General features: G+C 37.5%; 5 protein-coding genes across 6 annotated transcripts; 2 read left to right on the forward strand and 3 right to left on the reverse strand.

The window, feature by feature from the left end:
• The first annotated feature begins 3,501 nt into the window (after positions 1 to 3,501).
• LOC108806519 (NDR1/HIN1-like protein 10) lies at positions 3,502 to 4,624 on the forward strand. The gene has a single exon (XM_018578659.2). It carries the CDS (start codon positions 3,619 to 3,621, stop codon positions 4,351 to 4,353), a length of 735 nt encoding a protein of 244 aa, XP_018434161.2. The 5' UTR covers positions 3,502 to 3,618; the 3' UTR covers positions 4,354 to 4,624.
• A 135-nt stretch (positions 4,625 to 4,759) lies between these two features.
• On the forward strand, positions 4,760 to 6,854 carry LOC108811029 (NDR1/HIN1-like protein 1). Its single transcript, XM_018583094.2, has 2 exons — positions 4,760 to 6,259; positions 6,462 to 6,854. The coding sequence occupies exons 1-2, from the start codon at positions 6,050 to 6,052 to the stop codon at positions 6,792 to 6,794; spliced, it is 543 nt and encodes a 180-aa protein (XP_018438596.2). The 5' UTR covers positions 4,760 to 6,049; the 3' UTR covers positions 6,795 to 6,854.
• A 547-nt stretch (positions 6,855 to 7,401) lies between these two features.
• Positions 7,402 to 9,415, reverse strand: LOC108811509 (NAC domain-containing protein 40). Its single transcript, XM_018583565.2, has 3 exons — positions 8,693 to 9,415; positions 8,027 to 8,496; positions 7,402 to 7,950 (listed from the first exon to the last, which is right to left on the reverse strand). The coding sequence occupies exons 1-3, from the start codon at positions 8,949 to 8,951 to the stop codon at positions 7,552 to 7,554; spliced, it is 1,128 nt and encodes a 375-aa protein (XP_018439067.1). The 5' UTR covers positions 8,952 to 9,415; the 3' UTR covers positions 7,402 to 7,551.
• Positions 9,416 to 10,559: 1,144 nt separating this feature from the next.
• On the reverse strand, positions 10,560 to 11,607 carry LOC108807384 (organelle RRM domain-containing protein 6, chloroplastic). The gene is made up of 4 exons (XM_018579665.2): positions 11,487 to 11,607; positions 11,036 to 11,104; positions 10,836 to 10,942; positions 10,560 to 10,652 (listed from the first exon to the last, which is right to left on the reverse strand). Exons 1-4 carry the CDS (start codon positions 11,569 to 11,571, stop codon positions 10,560 to 10,562), a joined length of 354 nt encoding a protein of 117 aa, XP_018435167.1. The 5' UTR covers positions 11,572 to 11,607.
• Positions 11,608 to 12,209: 602 nt separating this feature from the next.
• On the reverse strand, positions 12,210 to 15,434 carry LOC108813290 (OVARIAN TUMOR DOMAIN-containing deubiquitinating enzyme 6). 2 transcript variants are annotated; one of them, XM_018585809.2, is made up of 9 exons: positions 15,275 to 15,434; positions 14,137 to 14,863; positions 13,885 to 14,046; positions 13,570 to 13,647; positions 13,381 to 13,459; positions 13,154 to 13,299; positions 12,996 to 13,061; positions 12,741 to 12,912; positions 12,210 to 12,657 (listed from the first exon to the last, which is right to left on the reverse strand). In XM_018585809.2, exons 2-9 carry the CDS (start codon positions 14,728 to 14,730, stop codon positions 12,455 to 12,457), a joined length of 1,500 nt encoding a protein of 499 aa, XP_018441311.1. In that variant the 5' UTR covers positions 14,731 to 14,863; positions 15,275 to 15,434; the 3' UTR covers positions 12,210 to 12,454. The 2 variants fall into 2 exon arrangements, with proteins under 2 accessions (XP_018441311.1, XP_018441312.1); XM_018585810.2 differs by having other exon boundaries at positions 14,137 to 14,853; positions 15,275 to 15,430.
• Between the last annotated feature and the right edge of the window lie 2,679 nt (positions 15,435 to 18,113).

Consider the following 18,113-nt stretch of genomic DNA (forward strand, 5'->3'; position numbering starts at 1 on the left):
CTACTGCTTTTAGCCAGTTGACAGGGTTCACAGAAGGGAAGGTTGATGCTCTTATTGAAGATGATGTCCTTGTTGGCTCTTAGTTGTTGAAGAACGCGGGGATTGGAGTGTCCTAGACGGTGATGCCATGTTGATTCTGAGACTGCTACTTGACGGTTTGAGTAGAAAGCTTCAACCTCGCTGTTCTTCAACACATATAACCCTTTACTTCTGGGACCCTTTGATACCACTCTCTGATTGACCAGATCAATGACATAGACATGGTTAACATCAAAAAATACCCCACAAGGGTAGTCCTCACACAGTTTTGACACAGACAGAAGCGATTTCTTTATATCAGGGCAGACTAAAACTTCATTTAACTGAATAGTACCTGACTGAGAAGTGATAGTCGTGGATCCCACATGTGAGATTGGTAGATAGGCGCCATCTCCCACCATGACTGCATCGTTTCCAGCGTATGGATGAGCTGTCTGAAGGTTGTTGGAGGATGCAGTGATGTGTGCTGTTGCTCCTGAGTCAGGGTACCATTCTCTGCCGTTCTCGTCTGCTACACGCATCGTCGAGTAAGCCTCTGGACTTTGATAGTTGTTGTCAAAGCGGTTGTAACACTTGAGCGCTGTGTGACCCATACGACCGCAAATCTGACATTTGGGTCGTTCTCCGGTGTTTGGGTTACTCGTCTGGTGTTGCGTGAAGCCTCTGCCACGTGTGGAGTAGCCACCTCTGCCTCTGCTGTAGTTACCACGTCCACGACCTCTGTGATGTGGATTGTAGGATGGAGCGGAGCCTTTGTAGTCAGAGGTTTGAGCAGCGTACGCCAGATGAGGGTTTGTGACAGGGTTGGCTTCATAAGACTGCAGCTTTGCATCATAGCTTTGGATTTCCGAGACAACATCAGTGAAGGTTGGAGCAGGGAACTTGCTGAGGGAGCTCTGGATGACCGTTGTTATTGGGTCATACTCACGTCCAAGACCATTGAGAAAGCCGAAGACTTTCATTGATTCATCCACCGGCTTTCCTATGGAGCTCAGAGCATCGCAGATGGACTTGAACTCTCTGCTGTAAGTTGCAAAGTTCTTGCCTTTGTTGGAGATTAGTTGCAGGCTTCGGCGAAGGTTGAACTCACGAGCTAGGGAGCTTTTGTTGAAGTTCTCTGCGAGGCTCTCCCAGATCTCCCGAGCTGTGGTGAGAGTATGGACCGTGCCAAGGACTTCTTCAGATAGGGTTCCAAAGAGCCACGAGCGGATGAGTTGATCTGTGCAGAACCAGGAATCGTACTGAGGGTTGGGGTTCTGAACGTTGACATCGTTCTGGACAACTGTGACGGTTTCTTCAGGCGCAGTGATGCTGCCGTTGACAAAGCCGATAAGCTTCTGGCTTGAAAGAAGTGACTCAAACTGGGTTTTCCATAGTAAGTAATTTCCATCGTTGAGTTTGATGGTGACTGAGCTGAGTATGTGTATCTTACTGGGAAAGGGGTAAGTGATTGGATCTGCCATAGCTTACCTGTTAAGGTTTGTATGGCTCTGATACCATATGAAAGAGACAAAGTGACAAAGCTTTCTTTACTGAATAATGTGAAACTTCCTTAACCCCTTTAGGGTTTTACAATGCTCGTTATATAGAGCTTTACAAGAAGGATCTAGATACATTAGGTGAGCCTTATCCTTACAGCCTGTAACGTTCAAAGGTTGTCACATAAAGACAAGAGAGGAGCGAATAGGTTGAGTAGGAGCCGTTGTTCCTTTTCCGTACAACACACTCTTTTGTCTCTGTTATTACAGAGTTGTGTGTTGGTGTTGGGCTTGATTACTTGACATGCTTGGGCTTCGCTTGTTGCTTGGCCCATATGACTCACACTAAGGACGTGTTGATAAAGATGCTCTAAGAGTGATTAACTGCTGACTTGGCGCTTGCAAAAGAATGAAAAGAGAAGAGTCTGCTAGAATGGTAAAGGGGGAGTCATAGACTACAAATGACGAGAGCTTGTATCCGAAGGTTTCCGCATCTTGTGTGGTGTATGACGGATATAGCGAGTGGGAATTTTTGTCAAACCTTAGGATCTTGATTGTAATCATCGTTAACTAATAAATTGTTTTAATTTGTTCTTATGTCAAATTGTTGTGTCGACATTTGGAAACGTTTCACATGATTGGACGTTTCCTATGTTGGTGTTTATGTTTGCTGAACAAGACACTTCTGGTCGTGGTTTCAGAATCCTTAGGTGAACAGAACACTTCTGGTCGTGGTTTGACAATACTTAGGTTTCATCGACCTGACCGTTTGCAGTAATTCCTTTGCTTCTCGTATAAAGCAACATTTTCATATTTATCTGCTACTTCCTAATATTTACTTTGACACTGCTATATTAAACTTTTTCCTTCTCAACTTTTTGCATGTAAACCAAATGTTATTTCGATGGAGGAAAGAGGAACATTGCTACATTTCCTTTGAAATTGTTGATGTTTTACGGTTCTTTAGTACAAAATATGTCAAAGGTGTTGGTTAACTAAGGTTTTTGAATCTTTGCTATACAACTTTTGGATTACTTTGCCTTCTTCGTCCCAAGCTTTACTTATATTGGAACGTGAAATCATTCAGAAATTCATGACTAATGAGGTCTCAATTGTTTGTGTTAAAACTCCAAAATGACAAAAAAAGTTTTACTGTATATGTTAAAGAAATATTATTCAGTCGGAAAGGTTTTTGTTGGGTTTAATAGTACAACAATCACTGACTTTTTTACTTATCTTTTCTTTCTATTTCTTTGCCTAACACTTAATAATAGCATTACATATCCATGGTGGCTCTAGAATAAGAAATCTGTAATCAGTGCCAGCCCTGACACCAAGCATTAGAAGCTTGAGTTTCTGCCCCGAATGGCCAAATATTATATCTGTTTTACCGGCCCAAAATTTGACAATAATCGTGTGTGTAGTAGCATTATGGCAACTATGTTATAATAGGGGATCAGGTCACGAACTGTTTTGCATCAAATCATATACAGTAGTTTTGCTAACATGTTTACTTACGGCCCATATTTTTTTCTGGGCTTCTGGCTGTTAGATTCACCGGATCGGTACCGCCTGTAGTGACCTCTTTTTTACCATATAGATATAGCAAAAAGTATATACACGAAAGAATCTCGTTTTTGTTTGTATTAAGAACATTTGTAGGTATTATAGAGGTGGTCTTCAGGTATCTACAAAGTAGTGTTTGCAACATAAAATTCTATGTCTTAAGAATTTTTTCCCAAATTTTACTATCCAGCATATTTCAAAAACAAAACACACAATGGCTAATAAACTTATATAAGGTGCACAGTATCTGTTTTCTAATATGATGTATGTTAGTTCATTGTCACTGAGTTAATTTGCGGATTTGAAATCTTATTTAGAAATAGTATAGCTTTCCTGTTGGGAAAAAAAAAAAGTTAAATTTCCCAAACAAATAATGACACAAAATTATTTTAGAAACCGCGTCAAAATATCAATTTCCTTTTCGGGTTCCTTGCCTTTCTGGCTTCTTCCATTACACAAACACTTTCTCTTCTTCTCCTTCGGAAAAATCCAAAAGATTCTCGAGTCTCTCTCCGAATCCCTAAATCAAAGAGCTATGCAGCAGCAAGACCCGAACTCCAGACCCGCCACTGGGTACCCATACCCGTATCCTTACCCGAACCAACAACAACAACAACCCCCCGCATCCGCCAACGGTTACCCTCCCAACGCCTACCCATACCAAAACCACAACCCTTACCACGCGCCTCACCCCGATCCACGCGCCGTCCTGATCCGCCGCCTCTTCATCGCCTTGATGGTCTTCATCCTCATCTTCGGCCTCATCCTCTTCATCTTCCTCATCATCGTCCGCCCCCAGCTCCCAACCGTCTACATCAACTCCCTCTCCCTCTCCAACTTCAACGTCTCCAACAACCAGCTCGCCGGAAACTGGGACCTCCGCCTCCGGTTCCAGAACCCTAACTCCAAGATGTCGCTCTACTACGACACCGTCCTCTGCGCCGTGAGGTACGGCGACGACACCCTCTCCGAGACGCGGTTGCAGCCGTTCGATCAGGGGACGAAGGATCAGACTCCGATCAACGCCACGCTCTCCGTCTCCGGGACCTACGTGGAGGGCAGATTGGCCGATTCGATCGGGAAGGAGAGGGCGGAGAAAGGGAGCGTGGAGTTTGATGTGAGGTTGGCTTCTTTGGTTACTTTTCGGTACGGAGTGTACCGGAGGAGGAGGTACGTCATGGTTTACTGTGATGACGTGGCGGTTGGTGTTCCCGGGAATAGTAGTTCTGGAAAGATGGTTGGGTCGGAGAAGAGATGCAAGTCTTATTGACTAAGTGAGTATTTGGAATTAGGGATTTTTACAATTTAGGGTTCTTTTTTAACCGGCGATTATTGAATGTAAATCGTTCGACGAAATGGTCTTTTCGATGTGGATGAAAGAAATATTCATGTTGGAAGAACTAAACAAAAGAAATTTTCAGATTATGTCTTAGTTCTGTTAATGATGATTCTATGTTTCGTACCTTATCCTGTAATAAGGAATAAGATTGTGTGGTGGTGCTATTGAGTTCTTATTTTGGTGATTCATTCTTGGGTTTTAACTTTTTCTCCTTGTGATGTGGAAAAGAGAGAATTTTAGAGTCACTTTTTTTGACAATGTATCAAGTAGGATCTTTAGATTAAGTAATAGCCAATAGGTATATGATTAGTCTTGTTGGAGAAGGCTGATAATTTGTGAGTAATTACTGATTTCTTAGTCAAGTATGTCTTTTGGTGGAGTTATATGGTCATGTTCTGTTTTTTTCCACTTCCAAGTTTTGTCTTGGTGTGACTCTAGTTGTGGTTATGCATGATACATTGTTGTGTGTTTTAATTATATTTACTATCTGGATATGCTGCTTGCTGCTGAAATTTCGTATGCATCTCTTTCGAAGATTGCTACTGTTGTTTTGGATTGGTGAGTAATAAGAGACGATGAAGTAAGGGATAATGTTTTCTGAATGGTTCTAGTTGCTTTGGTAAGGTTCAGGGATCTTTCCTTTATTTTGCAGTATATGCTGGATTCGTTTGATTTGTAACCACCCACTCTAGCTGACCATCGGTATTTGAATAAGTAGTTGCTGGTGGGGTTTTATGTCTACCTTTCTGCATTATTTCATCATCTGTTACTCGCATGAATGCTACAAACCTGATCAGCCATTTGAACCAGACAAACACTATCACGACTTAGCTACGAGACGGAAATCAGATACCAATCAAGACCATCAACTAAGTAAACATCTTTAAGAAACACAAGGAAAAAGCACATACGAGAACAACCATGCTTAGTATAAGTGGTGAAACGTCCATCATGGAGTTTATTCATAACAGGAACCATACCAGTAACATCTACCAGAAATCCAAGTGTTCTCCAGAATCAATAATCCAAGACTCAGAAAAATACTTACCAGAGAGATGGTCATTCAGTTCAGGTTTGCCTTCATATAACATGTGTACTGTACTAGTTTCTTCCACTGTTCGTCACTCAGGCCACTAACACCGATCCTATCAGCTTGAGTCAGTGGAGGAACACAGAGCAGACACTGCCAAACCTGGCGCAGAAACAGAGTTACTCACAACATGATGTGCTCGAGCAGGTCATGCAGAGGTAGTGAGATTCCGTCGTCCTGCACTTGTGATTTTGTTGCACCAGGACAAGTGTTATAATGCATCTATGTGTCTAATTATACTTTTAATTTATTAAGTTTGCATATGTATTATTCGTATTTTAACTAAAAAATTTCATATTTACATAAGTATGTAAATCTTGATTAAGAAAATTTCCAAAACCCTATGTTTTCCGTTTTTACAATACAATTCTCTTTTGAAGTCTTTGATTTTAGAAAATTTCCATAATCATCATTCTCCTCTACTCCTCCAAAGCTTCTCAGTCTCTATATAAATCAGCGTGTCATAGTTATATTACTTCAAAAACTACACAAAGTTCAATAAGATTTAAGAAGTTAGCTGACTTAAGGATCCAAACAATGAGGAAGCTGGAAGAAGGCGCAACGCAAAGCGTAAGTTATGAAGACATCCAAGAAAAACGAATTAGAAAAATATTATGGGGCTTTGTTGCCGCAGTGCTTTTACTATCAATTGGGCTTATCGTCTTCTTCACCCTTATCAAACCGCCAGTTCCACTGTTCATGCTTGACGACCTCTCCGTTGATCCCGTCTCAAACTCAAGTTTGGTGGTAAGTGTTTTGATTTTTTTTTTTTTTTCTTAGCCTGATTCAACTCCCAAACACAGCTAAACCGTCCAACCTTGATTTTTTTTATTCGTCTTTCTATTACAAAGAATAGAAATCTAACCAAAACTTAATCTGGTTTGGTACGGTTTGGTTATGCAAGATACTGTTTGATTAAAATTAAAATTCTTGTTATCTATCAAAACAGGTGACTCTGTCATCGACCAACCCAAGCTCTACGACCAACATATACTACAGCAAGATGAGTGTAGGCGTACAGATCAAAGGAATTTTCCAGTCAGAGCCTGTTTTCTTGCAGAGCACGCTACAAACCACACATGAACGTACCCCGTGGACAGTAATCGTGGCAATGAATAAGACTAATGGGAGCTTGGGGATCAGCGACGGTTTGATGAAAGACGGCGAAATTGTTGCGCATGTAAATACTCTAGGCAAATATGGGATCTTGAAGAAGAGTTTACTCTATACCTGTCCTATTTTGAACGACTTGAAAACTTCCAAACCTTGTCAAGTCACTTAGAATCTATGTCAACGTTTTCTTTTGCGGATTTACTAAAATATAAAACGTGTATTTGCATGGATAGTTATTATCTTTGGCTATCATCTTTAGTGAGTGAATAAAGAATGCAGTCCATCTATAGTTGGGTCACATTAAATGGATAGATTAGGAATTGATCAGTCTTAAGTTGTGTGGGACTTTAAACATTATACAGTAATTAATTTGTGAATCATTAATCCATCAAACAACGTAGCAACACAACCTAACATTCAAATATTCAAGAAGAAGGTGAATTATACATCAAACAATTGAAGACTTTGAAGGATCATATTTAAACATCTATAAAGAGATTGATTGAAATTTACAACTCAAAAATTGATCCCCCACGCGGACAAGTTGTGTGAAAATTTAATGCTGCCTGAGTTACTCGTTCGTCCAATGCAGTTACTGGAGCGATAGAAGTTGGCAAGTCAGCTTACTATATACTATAAATATCAGCCACTCATGGTCTGAAACATTAGAAGGCAACTGTGTGGCTGGTCTATGTGTAGGAAAGGTGGAGACCAAACTATTTAAAAAGACGAGTAGTATCGTAAGCCAAGACCGTTCGTAATGAGTCCACAAAAAATATCTACAAACACTAAATTAATAACTCGGTCCCCCCAAAAAAACAGAGGAAAGAAAAACATTACAAAACAAGTTTAGTTACTAGTTACTACTATCAAAGTATTAACTTTCCGTATTACAAGTACACATAGGTGTGAGTTTAGAATAAGATTTACTCCCTGTCCCTAGCTGTTAGGACAGTAAAAAGGACAGACATTATTAATATAGTCAAGAAAAGAGTAGTAGCCAAAACATTCTTCGTCACTCTTTGACTATCATCTTTCTTGATGTGGGTTAAAGGATTCGGAATTTTCCAGCCAGAGGAGGAGGCAGTAGTGCTGCCGTTCATGATCTTGAACAAAGCGTAACTATTCATTGTTTGCTTTGATTCTTTCTTCATACCACATTCTAGCATCTGCTTACTAGAAGATGCCTCGGTGAATATTGTTTCTTGTTGCGTCGGATAATTAGGACGAAACGCTTGGTTTGCTTTCACTGCCTCCTCGTCTAGCTTTATTATATCATCGTTCAGAATCTCGGCATAGCAATCATCGTTGGTGTCGTCCTGATACTGTTCTCCAAAGAAAGAGATTCAGTTACAAATTTAAGTATAACATTTAACAAAATTAAATAAATAAGAATCTGACCTCAACAACGTTTGATGATTCTGCTATGTCACCACCATTTGATATCTGAAGCTCAGGTTCTTCATCAACCAAATAAGATTTCTTCTCCCTCTCTGAACCATCACCAGTTTGACCAACGTACTCATAGTCTTGCACCAGACCATCCTCCATTTGTCTCTGGCTCGAACTAGCTCGAAAATCAGCATTTTTCCTTAGCCGGCAGACCACTAACGCGTCTTGCGACGCACCGTGGATACAATACTCATGCATAATCCACTCGGTTCTTTCACCCCGAGGAGCACGACCGATGTGAAAGACGAGTGTTCTCTTGGTTCCAACTATCTGGTTCCCAGATTTCACGCTTCGCTCTTTACCAGTAGCTTTCCAATATCCTAGCTCTGTAGCTCGCCGGCTCTGTGACCCGTGTGGATATTTTCTTCCCCTTGCACAGAAATAAAACCACTCGTTCTCCGATTTTAACTTTGATTCTCCTGTTTTAGTGTGTAGTTACCGGTTTAAACCGAGAATAGTTATGATTGGTTAGATGTTACACCAAAATATATTTATTAATAACAATGAAACAGAGCTTTTTTCTCATTCAAACATAGACTAACAAAAGGATACTATATTTAGTAAAAAAAAAACAAAACAAAAGGACTTTAAAGAAATTTTAAATGGTAAAAAAACCTGGTAAGTCCCACGGCTCGAACTTGTAAATCTCGACCTCGGCGATCACTGCGACAGAGTTTTCGTCACCTTCGATTTTACGACGGAGGTAATACGAGATGAGTTCCACATCGGTCGGAGAGAATCTGAACCCAGGGAACAAGGCTGATACAGCGATGGACATCTCAGCTTCTTTTGACATTTTCTTTGATTTTTTTCTTCTTCTTCTTAAGAACACGAATAGACGCTTTGCGTTTTTTTGCTTCAACATGGAGAGCATAGGAGTGTATTAATGCAAGAGGAGCAGCTGCTACTTTGCTTCGGGTAAAGGTTTGTGTTTTTTGATATTTTGGCGGTTTCATTTGGAAAATGATGACGTGGCGGATGACTGTGTGGGAAGGACGAATAACGGAAGCGTGTTGTGAGATGGTAAAGGACAAAAGTGATGATGTGGGTGTATATTATTGGACGGAAACTAAACCATGTCTTGAAGTTGGTGATGCGGTGTTATATTATTGGACGGAAACTAAACCCTGTCCTGAAGTTCTCTCATTATTCTTTGTTTTTTCCTCATTAGTCTCTGCATTTTTAGTGTTCATAAAAAAAAATTCTCCATTTTTAATAAAGCATTTCAATTACCGTGTAAAACAAAATGTGCTTATTCTTCCTTTCTATGTTATCAGTTTTCTTTTTGTTGAATAATATCGGAATAGATTTTGCTGTAAGTATTGACTTTTTCACTGTTTCTTATGTTACAAATGATGAATACTTTTTTAAGACCTCGAAGAAAAGCCTTGTAAACTGTTGCTAAGGAGATATAATTTGATGAAATAATTTTCATTTAATTTTTTCTTGCCTAAACAATTTTGTTAGTATTAAATTATTAATATGTAAATAAACTTTATAATCTTTTCTGGTCAAATAAACTTTATAATCTTTTATGATAATAATATTTATAAAGAATTTAGCATTGTTTATAGAACTTTAATTAATAAATATATTGATTAACCATATTGTTAGATAATAACAATCTTTAAATGTCAAATTTTTATACTAATAAACGACTATAGTATAATTATTATCGAATTTACTCAAATAGGATAACAATGAATAACATTTCTATAAAATTAATTTCATAAATTATTTCATCATACTAGTAGAGTTGAATTAGTTTATTAAAAGTTAGTGTATTATAAATATATAAAAAAAATTAGAATATTTTATCAAAAATTAGCTTAGGGCAAATTAAAATGTTAATTGACCTGCACTGCCAATTAAATTAAGAAAGAGCTTTGTTTCCGAGGGAAAAGGACAAAAACACAAAAGAATTGCCTAAAAGACAAAGTAATCCAAACCATGGCGTCGCTGGAAGGCGAAAGAGAAAACAGCCAAAAAGAAAGTAAAGAGAATCACAGGTACTACGAGGGGGGGGTACAAATCTAAAGGAGGACAAAGAGACAAGAGTTGAGATAGAGAGAGTAGAAAATTGTAAGACCTTTTTGCATACAGCAACCATCACCAGCCAACTCTGTTCAAATACCCATGCGGTCTTCCAGAAATGAGATTTTTTTAGTAGAAAGAACCGGTAGATCTAGCAAACTCCACATCAAACCTTCTTGCCTAATTTTCTGGAATAACCTTGTTCTGGCAACTGGGAACTCCTTCCACTGAGAGAAACAACATTTGAGGGAAAAATTTAGCAATTCTATAACCTGGTCTATGATAATGACTCAACTCGAATAAAGACCCTCAAAAAAAAAAACAGGCTAATTAGGATGATGCTACAAACTCGTTTTCGTGTCATAACACAGCCAGAGAGTCCAATAAAGACCTCAACTGGTTTGTCTTGAGATCAAATCTAATAAGGTGGGGGGAAGACATTATAGTGTCACCCACCTGCATGCTTAGGCTTGCAGTCTGGTTGGTCTTTCTGTTTTACGGCTTTTGTTGTGTCGAGGACCACGACCCGCCCGTCTACCAACTGTGATCCAAATAACAAGATTTTCAAAAAACATAACCAGTATCAAAGAGTTGATGAGATTCATATTATTCCACAACAAATAGTTCCATTCTCTAGCATATATATATCTTATTCTAATTCTCCACCACAACACATTCATCAAAATATATATATTTCCCAAGCTAATAGAGATGGGGAAAGTACCTGTCCGTTAAGTTGTAACAAAGCTTCGTCGGCTTCTTCTTTGGAAGAGAATTTGACATAAGCAAACCCTTTTGGTCTGCATCTGACTTTGTCCATCACAACATTCACTGAAGCAACAAAAACGGTGGTGTAGAAGACAAAAAAAATAAATAAAAAGATATGTAAATAAAAAGATTTAGTGTTGAGATTAATAGACTGACCACCAAGAACACGACCATATTGAGAAAAAGCTTGAGTTAATGTTTCTTCTGTGCTTGAGAAAGAGATGCCTGCAAACAAAAACAAAACAAAGCCTCCCAGATTTTTAGTGCCAGTAACACACAAGCAATCCCTGAAACTAACATAAAGAATAAAGAAGCTCATACGATCTGCCACCAAAAACAAGACATGTAAAAGCTTCGAACTTTAAAGTTTGTTAAGACAATGTGGACGTTTATTAAGACCATCTCTTCTAAAATCAAATTATATCAACTGGTAATCAGAGCATTACAGAAACAATCAAATCAATGATAATAATCTCAACTAATAGACAAATCCCTGAAAAAAAAACCATTTACGAAATTCAACGGAAGTAGCAATCAATAAAAGGGAAATCAGATTAAGCAAATGAGAGAGAGAGAGAGAGAGAGAGAGAGAGAGAGAGAGAGAGACCTTTGACGAAAAGTGTAGTAGAGGAGAAGGTTCTGGAGAAGACAAGAGATGGATTGGGAGAGCGATTGAGGAGATGGCTGAGCATTATGAAGCTGTCTGGATGTGTGCCGCAGGCGATTCCAACTTTTATAACTTCTTTAGTTGATACCATTTTTAAGTTTATATTATATTTTTAAATAAAAAAATTATTATTATTTTAGATTTTATTTTCGATTAAATTAAACATAGAAATAAAATAAAATAGATGTTTTTATTTTAAATTATATTTAAAATAAATATTTATATATTTAAAATTATAATTTCAAATTGAGATTTTTATCTATTTATTTTGGATAAAATATTTTAAATTGTATAAAATTGACTAAAAATTTGGTATAAAAGTTGTGTAATTATTAAAAGGTAAAACTAAATAGTATTTCTAAAATTTGTAGATATATAAAAAAAAATTAATGATGATACAATTGAAAAATTATAATTTAAAAAAATATATAAAAAATGATAATTACACAGAGACAAAAATAAATGATTTTATAAGTAAAAGTTTTTCTCTACAACTTTGATGAAGAACAAAATGATATAAACTCCTATTTTTCACTTTGTTTATTTTTATCCATATATTAATAATATCTAATAAAGAAATCTAACAATAAAATTATAGAATTATACAATGTATAATACTAAAATATAAATCATACATTTAAAACATTTATAATAGTATCAAACTGGTAAAACTCTGGTTTATAATAATAATCATGGGTCTTGAAGGAGTTGTAAGCATCCATTATCTTTTCAGAATGTTTGTTTTCTCTCTTATTCAACTAATAGGACTAAGAGAACATAAGCCAAACATACATGCCAATATGCAGGAAGTTTATTTATTTTGATTTAAGGGTCTATAAATCTCCCAAACGTTGGTACTTCCTTGGTAGTTCTATATATCAATACAGCAACAACTCATGTTACATTCTCTATTCCGTGGCTTTGCCTTTGCGTCGGTTTTTGCTGCCACAGCTCGTCTCCAGCACATAGCAGACCATAGAGTCAACATCGTCCCCAAAAATGCTATAGGCTTCAATGGCCTGCGTGTAGCTAAACCCCATCGACAAAACCATCTCGATGCTGCTGCTCAGCACCGTCTTCTCGATTGGTTTCCTATCACTGCCTGAAGTTCCTGTTTCAAAGAATATTTCATTTTTTTTGTCTCTAAGAAATATCTAGGCGATAGAGGGTTTCAATAGATAGAGATTAACTCACTAGCTCCAGAAGAGGACGTCCCAGCATTAGAGGTGGATGATTCCTTGGGACCAATTCGTGGTTTAGACCGTTCCATAAGATACTCAGCACGAGAAGCTTCCATTACAGATCGTTCTATTTCCTTCTCAGTAAGCTCAAGGTCAGAGTAATATCTCCCTTCTGCTATGAGCGCCTGGAACAAATACAGATACGTTAGCAGAGTCGCACAACTCAAGACAGATTGGTGGATTATATTAGATGATACGGGTTACTTGCATTATCAATCTGATGTTCTTGCTGAGCCTTTATAGCAGCTTTCACCTGCTCCCCGTCCACTTGTCTCTGGAATTAAAGGAAGAAAATTGATACCCTTTCTAATTTTAGTTACCTTCTTTTAGCACAGTTGAACAAAGAAGAGAAGAAACAATATTTACCCCAGTCAGGCTACTAAATCCAAGTCCTGCACCAACTGTCAATCGATGTGGATCAACCAACGAATTGTAATGATTCCCATGGTGGTAACTCAGCCTTATAGGAGGTGTATCGGTGTTGTAGCTCCCTTGAAATATGTTGATAGGCTCTATATGAAAGAAAAAACATTAGACTTGACATACATTTCAGTAAAGAACTATTTTTCCAATGTCAATCCAAGTTGATGCACCTGTGCTATATGAGTAAATATGGATAGGCCTATTATACATTTCCGCCAAAGCTTGGATCTCCACGTTGTTTCCATAGACCTATTTTACCATTGTGCAAAAGAAAGGCGTCAAAACAGAATAAGTACACAAAATGAAGACATGGATAAGAGCAGCGTAGTTGTTCAAAAAAAAGGATAAGAGCAGCGCACCTTGTCTCTTCTTTTCCTCTTCAAGTAAGAGGTAAAGCCTTCAGTTATGAACTGAGAAAAGTGATCCCTCTCGTGTTCCTAAACCATCCATAATGAAACCAGTAAGTTCTACCAATTGTTACCGTCAAAATTAAAAACCACTACTTCTGTGCTACGTCTAAATCACAGTACACCCGGAAACATACATGGTGAATAGCTATTATATATAAGGTACTCTCACGTGCTACTCTCAAATGCAAGTCACTTTTTAAACCTAATGGAAACTAAAAGAAAAAACAAAACCACCTAGAGCTCGACAGATGATTAAAAAGTTACCATGTAATCCATGCACATTTGTCTAGTTAAGTCGTATGACTCTGAGTCCCCATATACTTGATCTGCAACAGCCCGAAAGAGACAATTTCCATCTTCCAACATACGCCTAATTTCAAAGCCTTTTGATTGTCTAATCTCGGTTTCAAACTGATGTTCTCGTTCCTATAAGAGTGGGAACCATATACATACATTAATTGATAATAAATCAACCGGTTTCAAACTTATATATTTCTGGAAAAAAAAAACACTTACCGAGCCAGAGCCAGAGCCAGAGCCTGAATGAGAGGGAATAAAAGATGGCATGTGCTCATCAGAACTGTTATAGCCTTCGTTCTCACTCTGTGATCTTGGGGAAGAAGGACGTGATCCAGTTGGCGAACCCCTAGTGGATACAAGAGAGCGAGGCCCAGCTCCTCTTCTTGTTGTTGCTCCAATTTGTAAATCACCAAAACTTCCCAAGATCGATCTCCTGTTAACATTAGAAGAAGGCTTCGGTGGAGGAACAGGCACGGGTGGTGATGGTGAATCAGGGTCATCGCCACCACTAGCTGGAGAATCACAATCTACACCTTCACCTTCAACAACAACAACGTTTTCCGAAACAACCAAACCTTCATCATCTTCTTTAGCCAAAGGTTCATCACTGGGGAGTGATACATCCTTAGCATCAGAACACTCTGCTTCTTCTTCAACTACAGTAACCTCATCCGTAGTTTCTTCACAAACAGTCGCTGGTGGTTCTGTTCCAGAGCCAGATGACGAAGCAGAAGAGGAGCCAGAAGAGGAGGAAGTAGAGCGGGTGGTTGCATTGGAAGAACTTCCGCGTTGAACCAAGATCCGAGCCATGAAGAAAGATTAGAGAAGATGATCCCAAGGTTTGTCCCTGGTTCTTGCTTTAGGGCCGACGATGACAATCCCTTGAGAGAGGGACTCCTTCCAGCCGTTGTCCACCTCGCAGCAAAACCTTCTCTGCATTCCCCTACCAATCATCAATATTCCCCCAACTTTTAGACAAATCCAAACACCTTTCTAATACACTAACTCAAAGCTGCAACGTCCACTAACCACCACACAACAACGCAAAATAAACCTTCTAATTTTCTTGGAAACTAAATCTCAAACATCCCCCGTTCTCAAAGATACCACTTGGAAACTAAATCTGAAACATCCCCCTTCTCAAAGATACCACTTTTACTAGCTCAAAGCCTCCTAAAAATTCGATTAACCACATCCAAACAACTTTCAATACCAAAACGCACACGAAACGATGAGGAAGCTATGAACATGACCGCACATAAAGAAAAGCAATCAAATTGAAAACATTTTTATACGATCGAGACGAAAGGCGTCGAAATCGAAGCCCTATAGAGTTGACCTATCGGAAACTCACCGGAGATTTCAGCACTGAGAAAAACGAATTTGAGATCCGACGGAGATTCGGAAGAACGCAGCGGAAATCGAAGATTAGGGTTTCGCGAGAAAGAAGATATCTCTATTTATATTTATATTCTCTTCTTGAGAATGATAAGTGATTTGTTTGTTATTTCTTTTTTTTTTCTTTTTGTTAACCGTGGTGTTCGGGTTAGGAGAGACGGTCGGAGTGCTGACGTGGACTCAGCTGACGCGACTTCTCTACTGCGTCCACACGTGTCCACATCGTCTATGGATGTTTTCTATCCTGCGTAGGCAAAAGGTAGCTTTGCCACTTGTTCATGGCTAACGTTTTTAATGCAATTAAGGCTTCAACTAATTATTTTTCAAATACAAATATAATTTTCTAGCTAATTTATGTAATTGACATTATTAATAATTTATAATCAATAGTAGAATTGCATATAATATTTCTTTTTTTTGTGGAAAAGTATATAATACTTCTTTGTAGTTTGTAATAATATAATTAACCAAAACTGAAAAAATGTATATAGATTAAGCTTTTACGTTAATTTATGATTTTTATAATATTTGTTTCATAGTTTCTAGAATCACAAACAGTCATTTCTTTTGTAGTGAACTGCAATTAATAAAAATACTTTTGAGTGGGTTGTATTTTGTATAATTCAAAGTACACATTTCCGTATACTAATGTATTAGTTTAAACAATGTCATGTACTTATTAGTTTTCTAAAAATAAAAATAAAAAAAGTATGGTTCAATTAATTTAGTTAATATCTGACAAACCAAATCTATTCTACTAAAAAGAAATATTTTATAGATTAACATTCATTCACGTGTTATTTATGAAAATGTAGAATTTTTCAATTTCACTAAAAATAATATTATCAAATGAAATAATGGTTTATTCAGGGATGTACATGAGTCAGCTAAGAGATCGTGGGTGTGGAGGAAACTCTTTAGGCTGCAACCCCTAATTTCTCAGTTCATTCGAGTGCAAATAAATAACGGACAAAATACACTCAGACTACTGACTTCCCTTAGACTGACTTATTGATATTGTTGGGACTAATGGATCACAGAGGCTTGATATTAGACGGTGTGCAAAGGTAGCTGAAGCTGCAAATACATTAGGTTAGCATTTTAGGAGATGCCAGAACCAAAGCCTGCAACAACTAATCTCGAGCATCAGTAGTATACAAGCTCCAATGAATGGTAGTGTAGAGAATGCTCTATCTTATGGCACGCTAGTGCGGATATGTACAATTATCTGTTTTCATCTACTAAAATACGGGAACAGATACGTATGCACGAAAAGAAACGGAGATAAAGTGATTTTGTTCATGTAGGAAGTGCCTAAATTTCCATCACCTGGTTAACAATTCGTGATAGGTTTAAAATAGGCACAAAAATGAAAAAGTGGGAAGTAGTATAAAGGTGTCTGTTTTGCGAATAATCTAATTAGTCCAAAGACCACCTCTTTCGCATGCCCATATATATGATGAAACCGTATTTTATAAACTACGGATTACTGAATATTGTAAAGAATAAAAATGATAAAATTATATCAAAGAGTAAGAAAAGGATGATACAACTGCAGAGGCGAAATATTATCTCTTTCCTTAACTCAAAATATGTCTCGTAGTGCGACGATTCGATAACGTAATGAGTCCCAGGATACAACTGCAAACAATCTTCTGAATTTGCGTCACTCTATCAGAAGCCTGGCGAAACTAGTTTGTGTTGTACTCTCAGACACAAGAAATAAAAAAAAATACTAACATGACTATTCAATATAGGAGATTGTGGTTTTTCTTTTGGTATTTGATGTGTATGTCCTTCTATCATGCTAACAAGCCATTTATATAGAAAAATAATGAGAAGCACAAGTTTCATTTTCAACATAGAAATGAAACCTCCATGGTGCACTAATGGAGACTTTAATTTTTGTCAATTAATATGTGAATTCATTTCACATTTTGACCAAAAAATTAAAGATTATAATTATTATTATTTGACTCATTCAAACAAAATAATATACTTAAATGGATTTCTTTTTTTATATTTTATGAGTATAAAAGATCACATATATTTGATTTATAAGATTAAGTTAATGAACATGAAGTCCAACTAACAAATCAAAATCCAAATCCAAATATCTAATGTGTATATTTGTAACTTTATACAAGTTTCTCAAATCACACACATTAGACCTCCATTTCTCATTCACACCAACTCTATTTTTAGCATATGAATACATTGCTAAAAAATAGTTCCAACAATCCCCCACATGAATAGAAATGCTTCTAGACACTAGAGGACTCGACAGACTTGACTTCCTAGACAAGATTCGACAAAACTCAACAAGACTCAACAAGACTCAACTAAAGACTTTTGAGAGTACAAACGAGAAATTCACTGCATGATGAGTTGGTAGCAATTTTTCAGCCTTGAACCAGTCATTGTTAATAGCTATCGGATTTACTCGGCCAGGAGGTGGCCATGATGTCTGGAACCTCCCGGGCTATGGTGTAAACCTAGACAATAGCCAAAACACAGTTTCATTCTCTCACAAAACTAATTTCTCTATTGTGTTCATTTTGGCCGTGAACATTCCTAGTAATCATGAGTGAACTTTAGAGAATATAGCCATTTTATTCTCCTAGAAACGGCCCCATTTCACACCCACAAGGTGATTTGCCATTAGTTTTGTTTAGAGGAATATCATGTACTACTCCATTCATATCTCAAAACAATTGGCACAAATCATTAAAAACAAATGCTTATCCTCTATTCTTTACATGTAGCACTGTTTAATCATCCTAGGAACTGAGTAT

Source organism: Raphanus sativus, chromosome 6, assembly GCF_000801105.2.
Source record: "Raphanus sativus cultivar WK10039 chromosome 6, ASM80110v3, whole genome shotgun sequence".
NCBI lineage: Eukaryota > Viridiplantae > Streptophyta > Magnoliopsida > Brassicales > Brassicaceae > Raphanus > Raphanus sativus.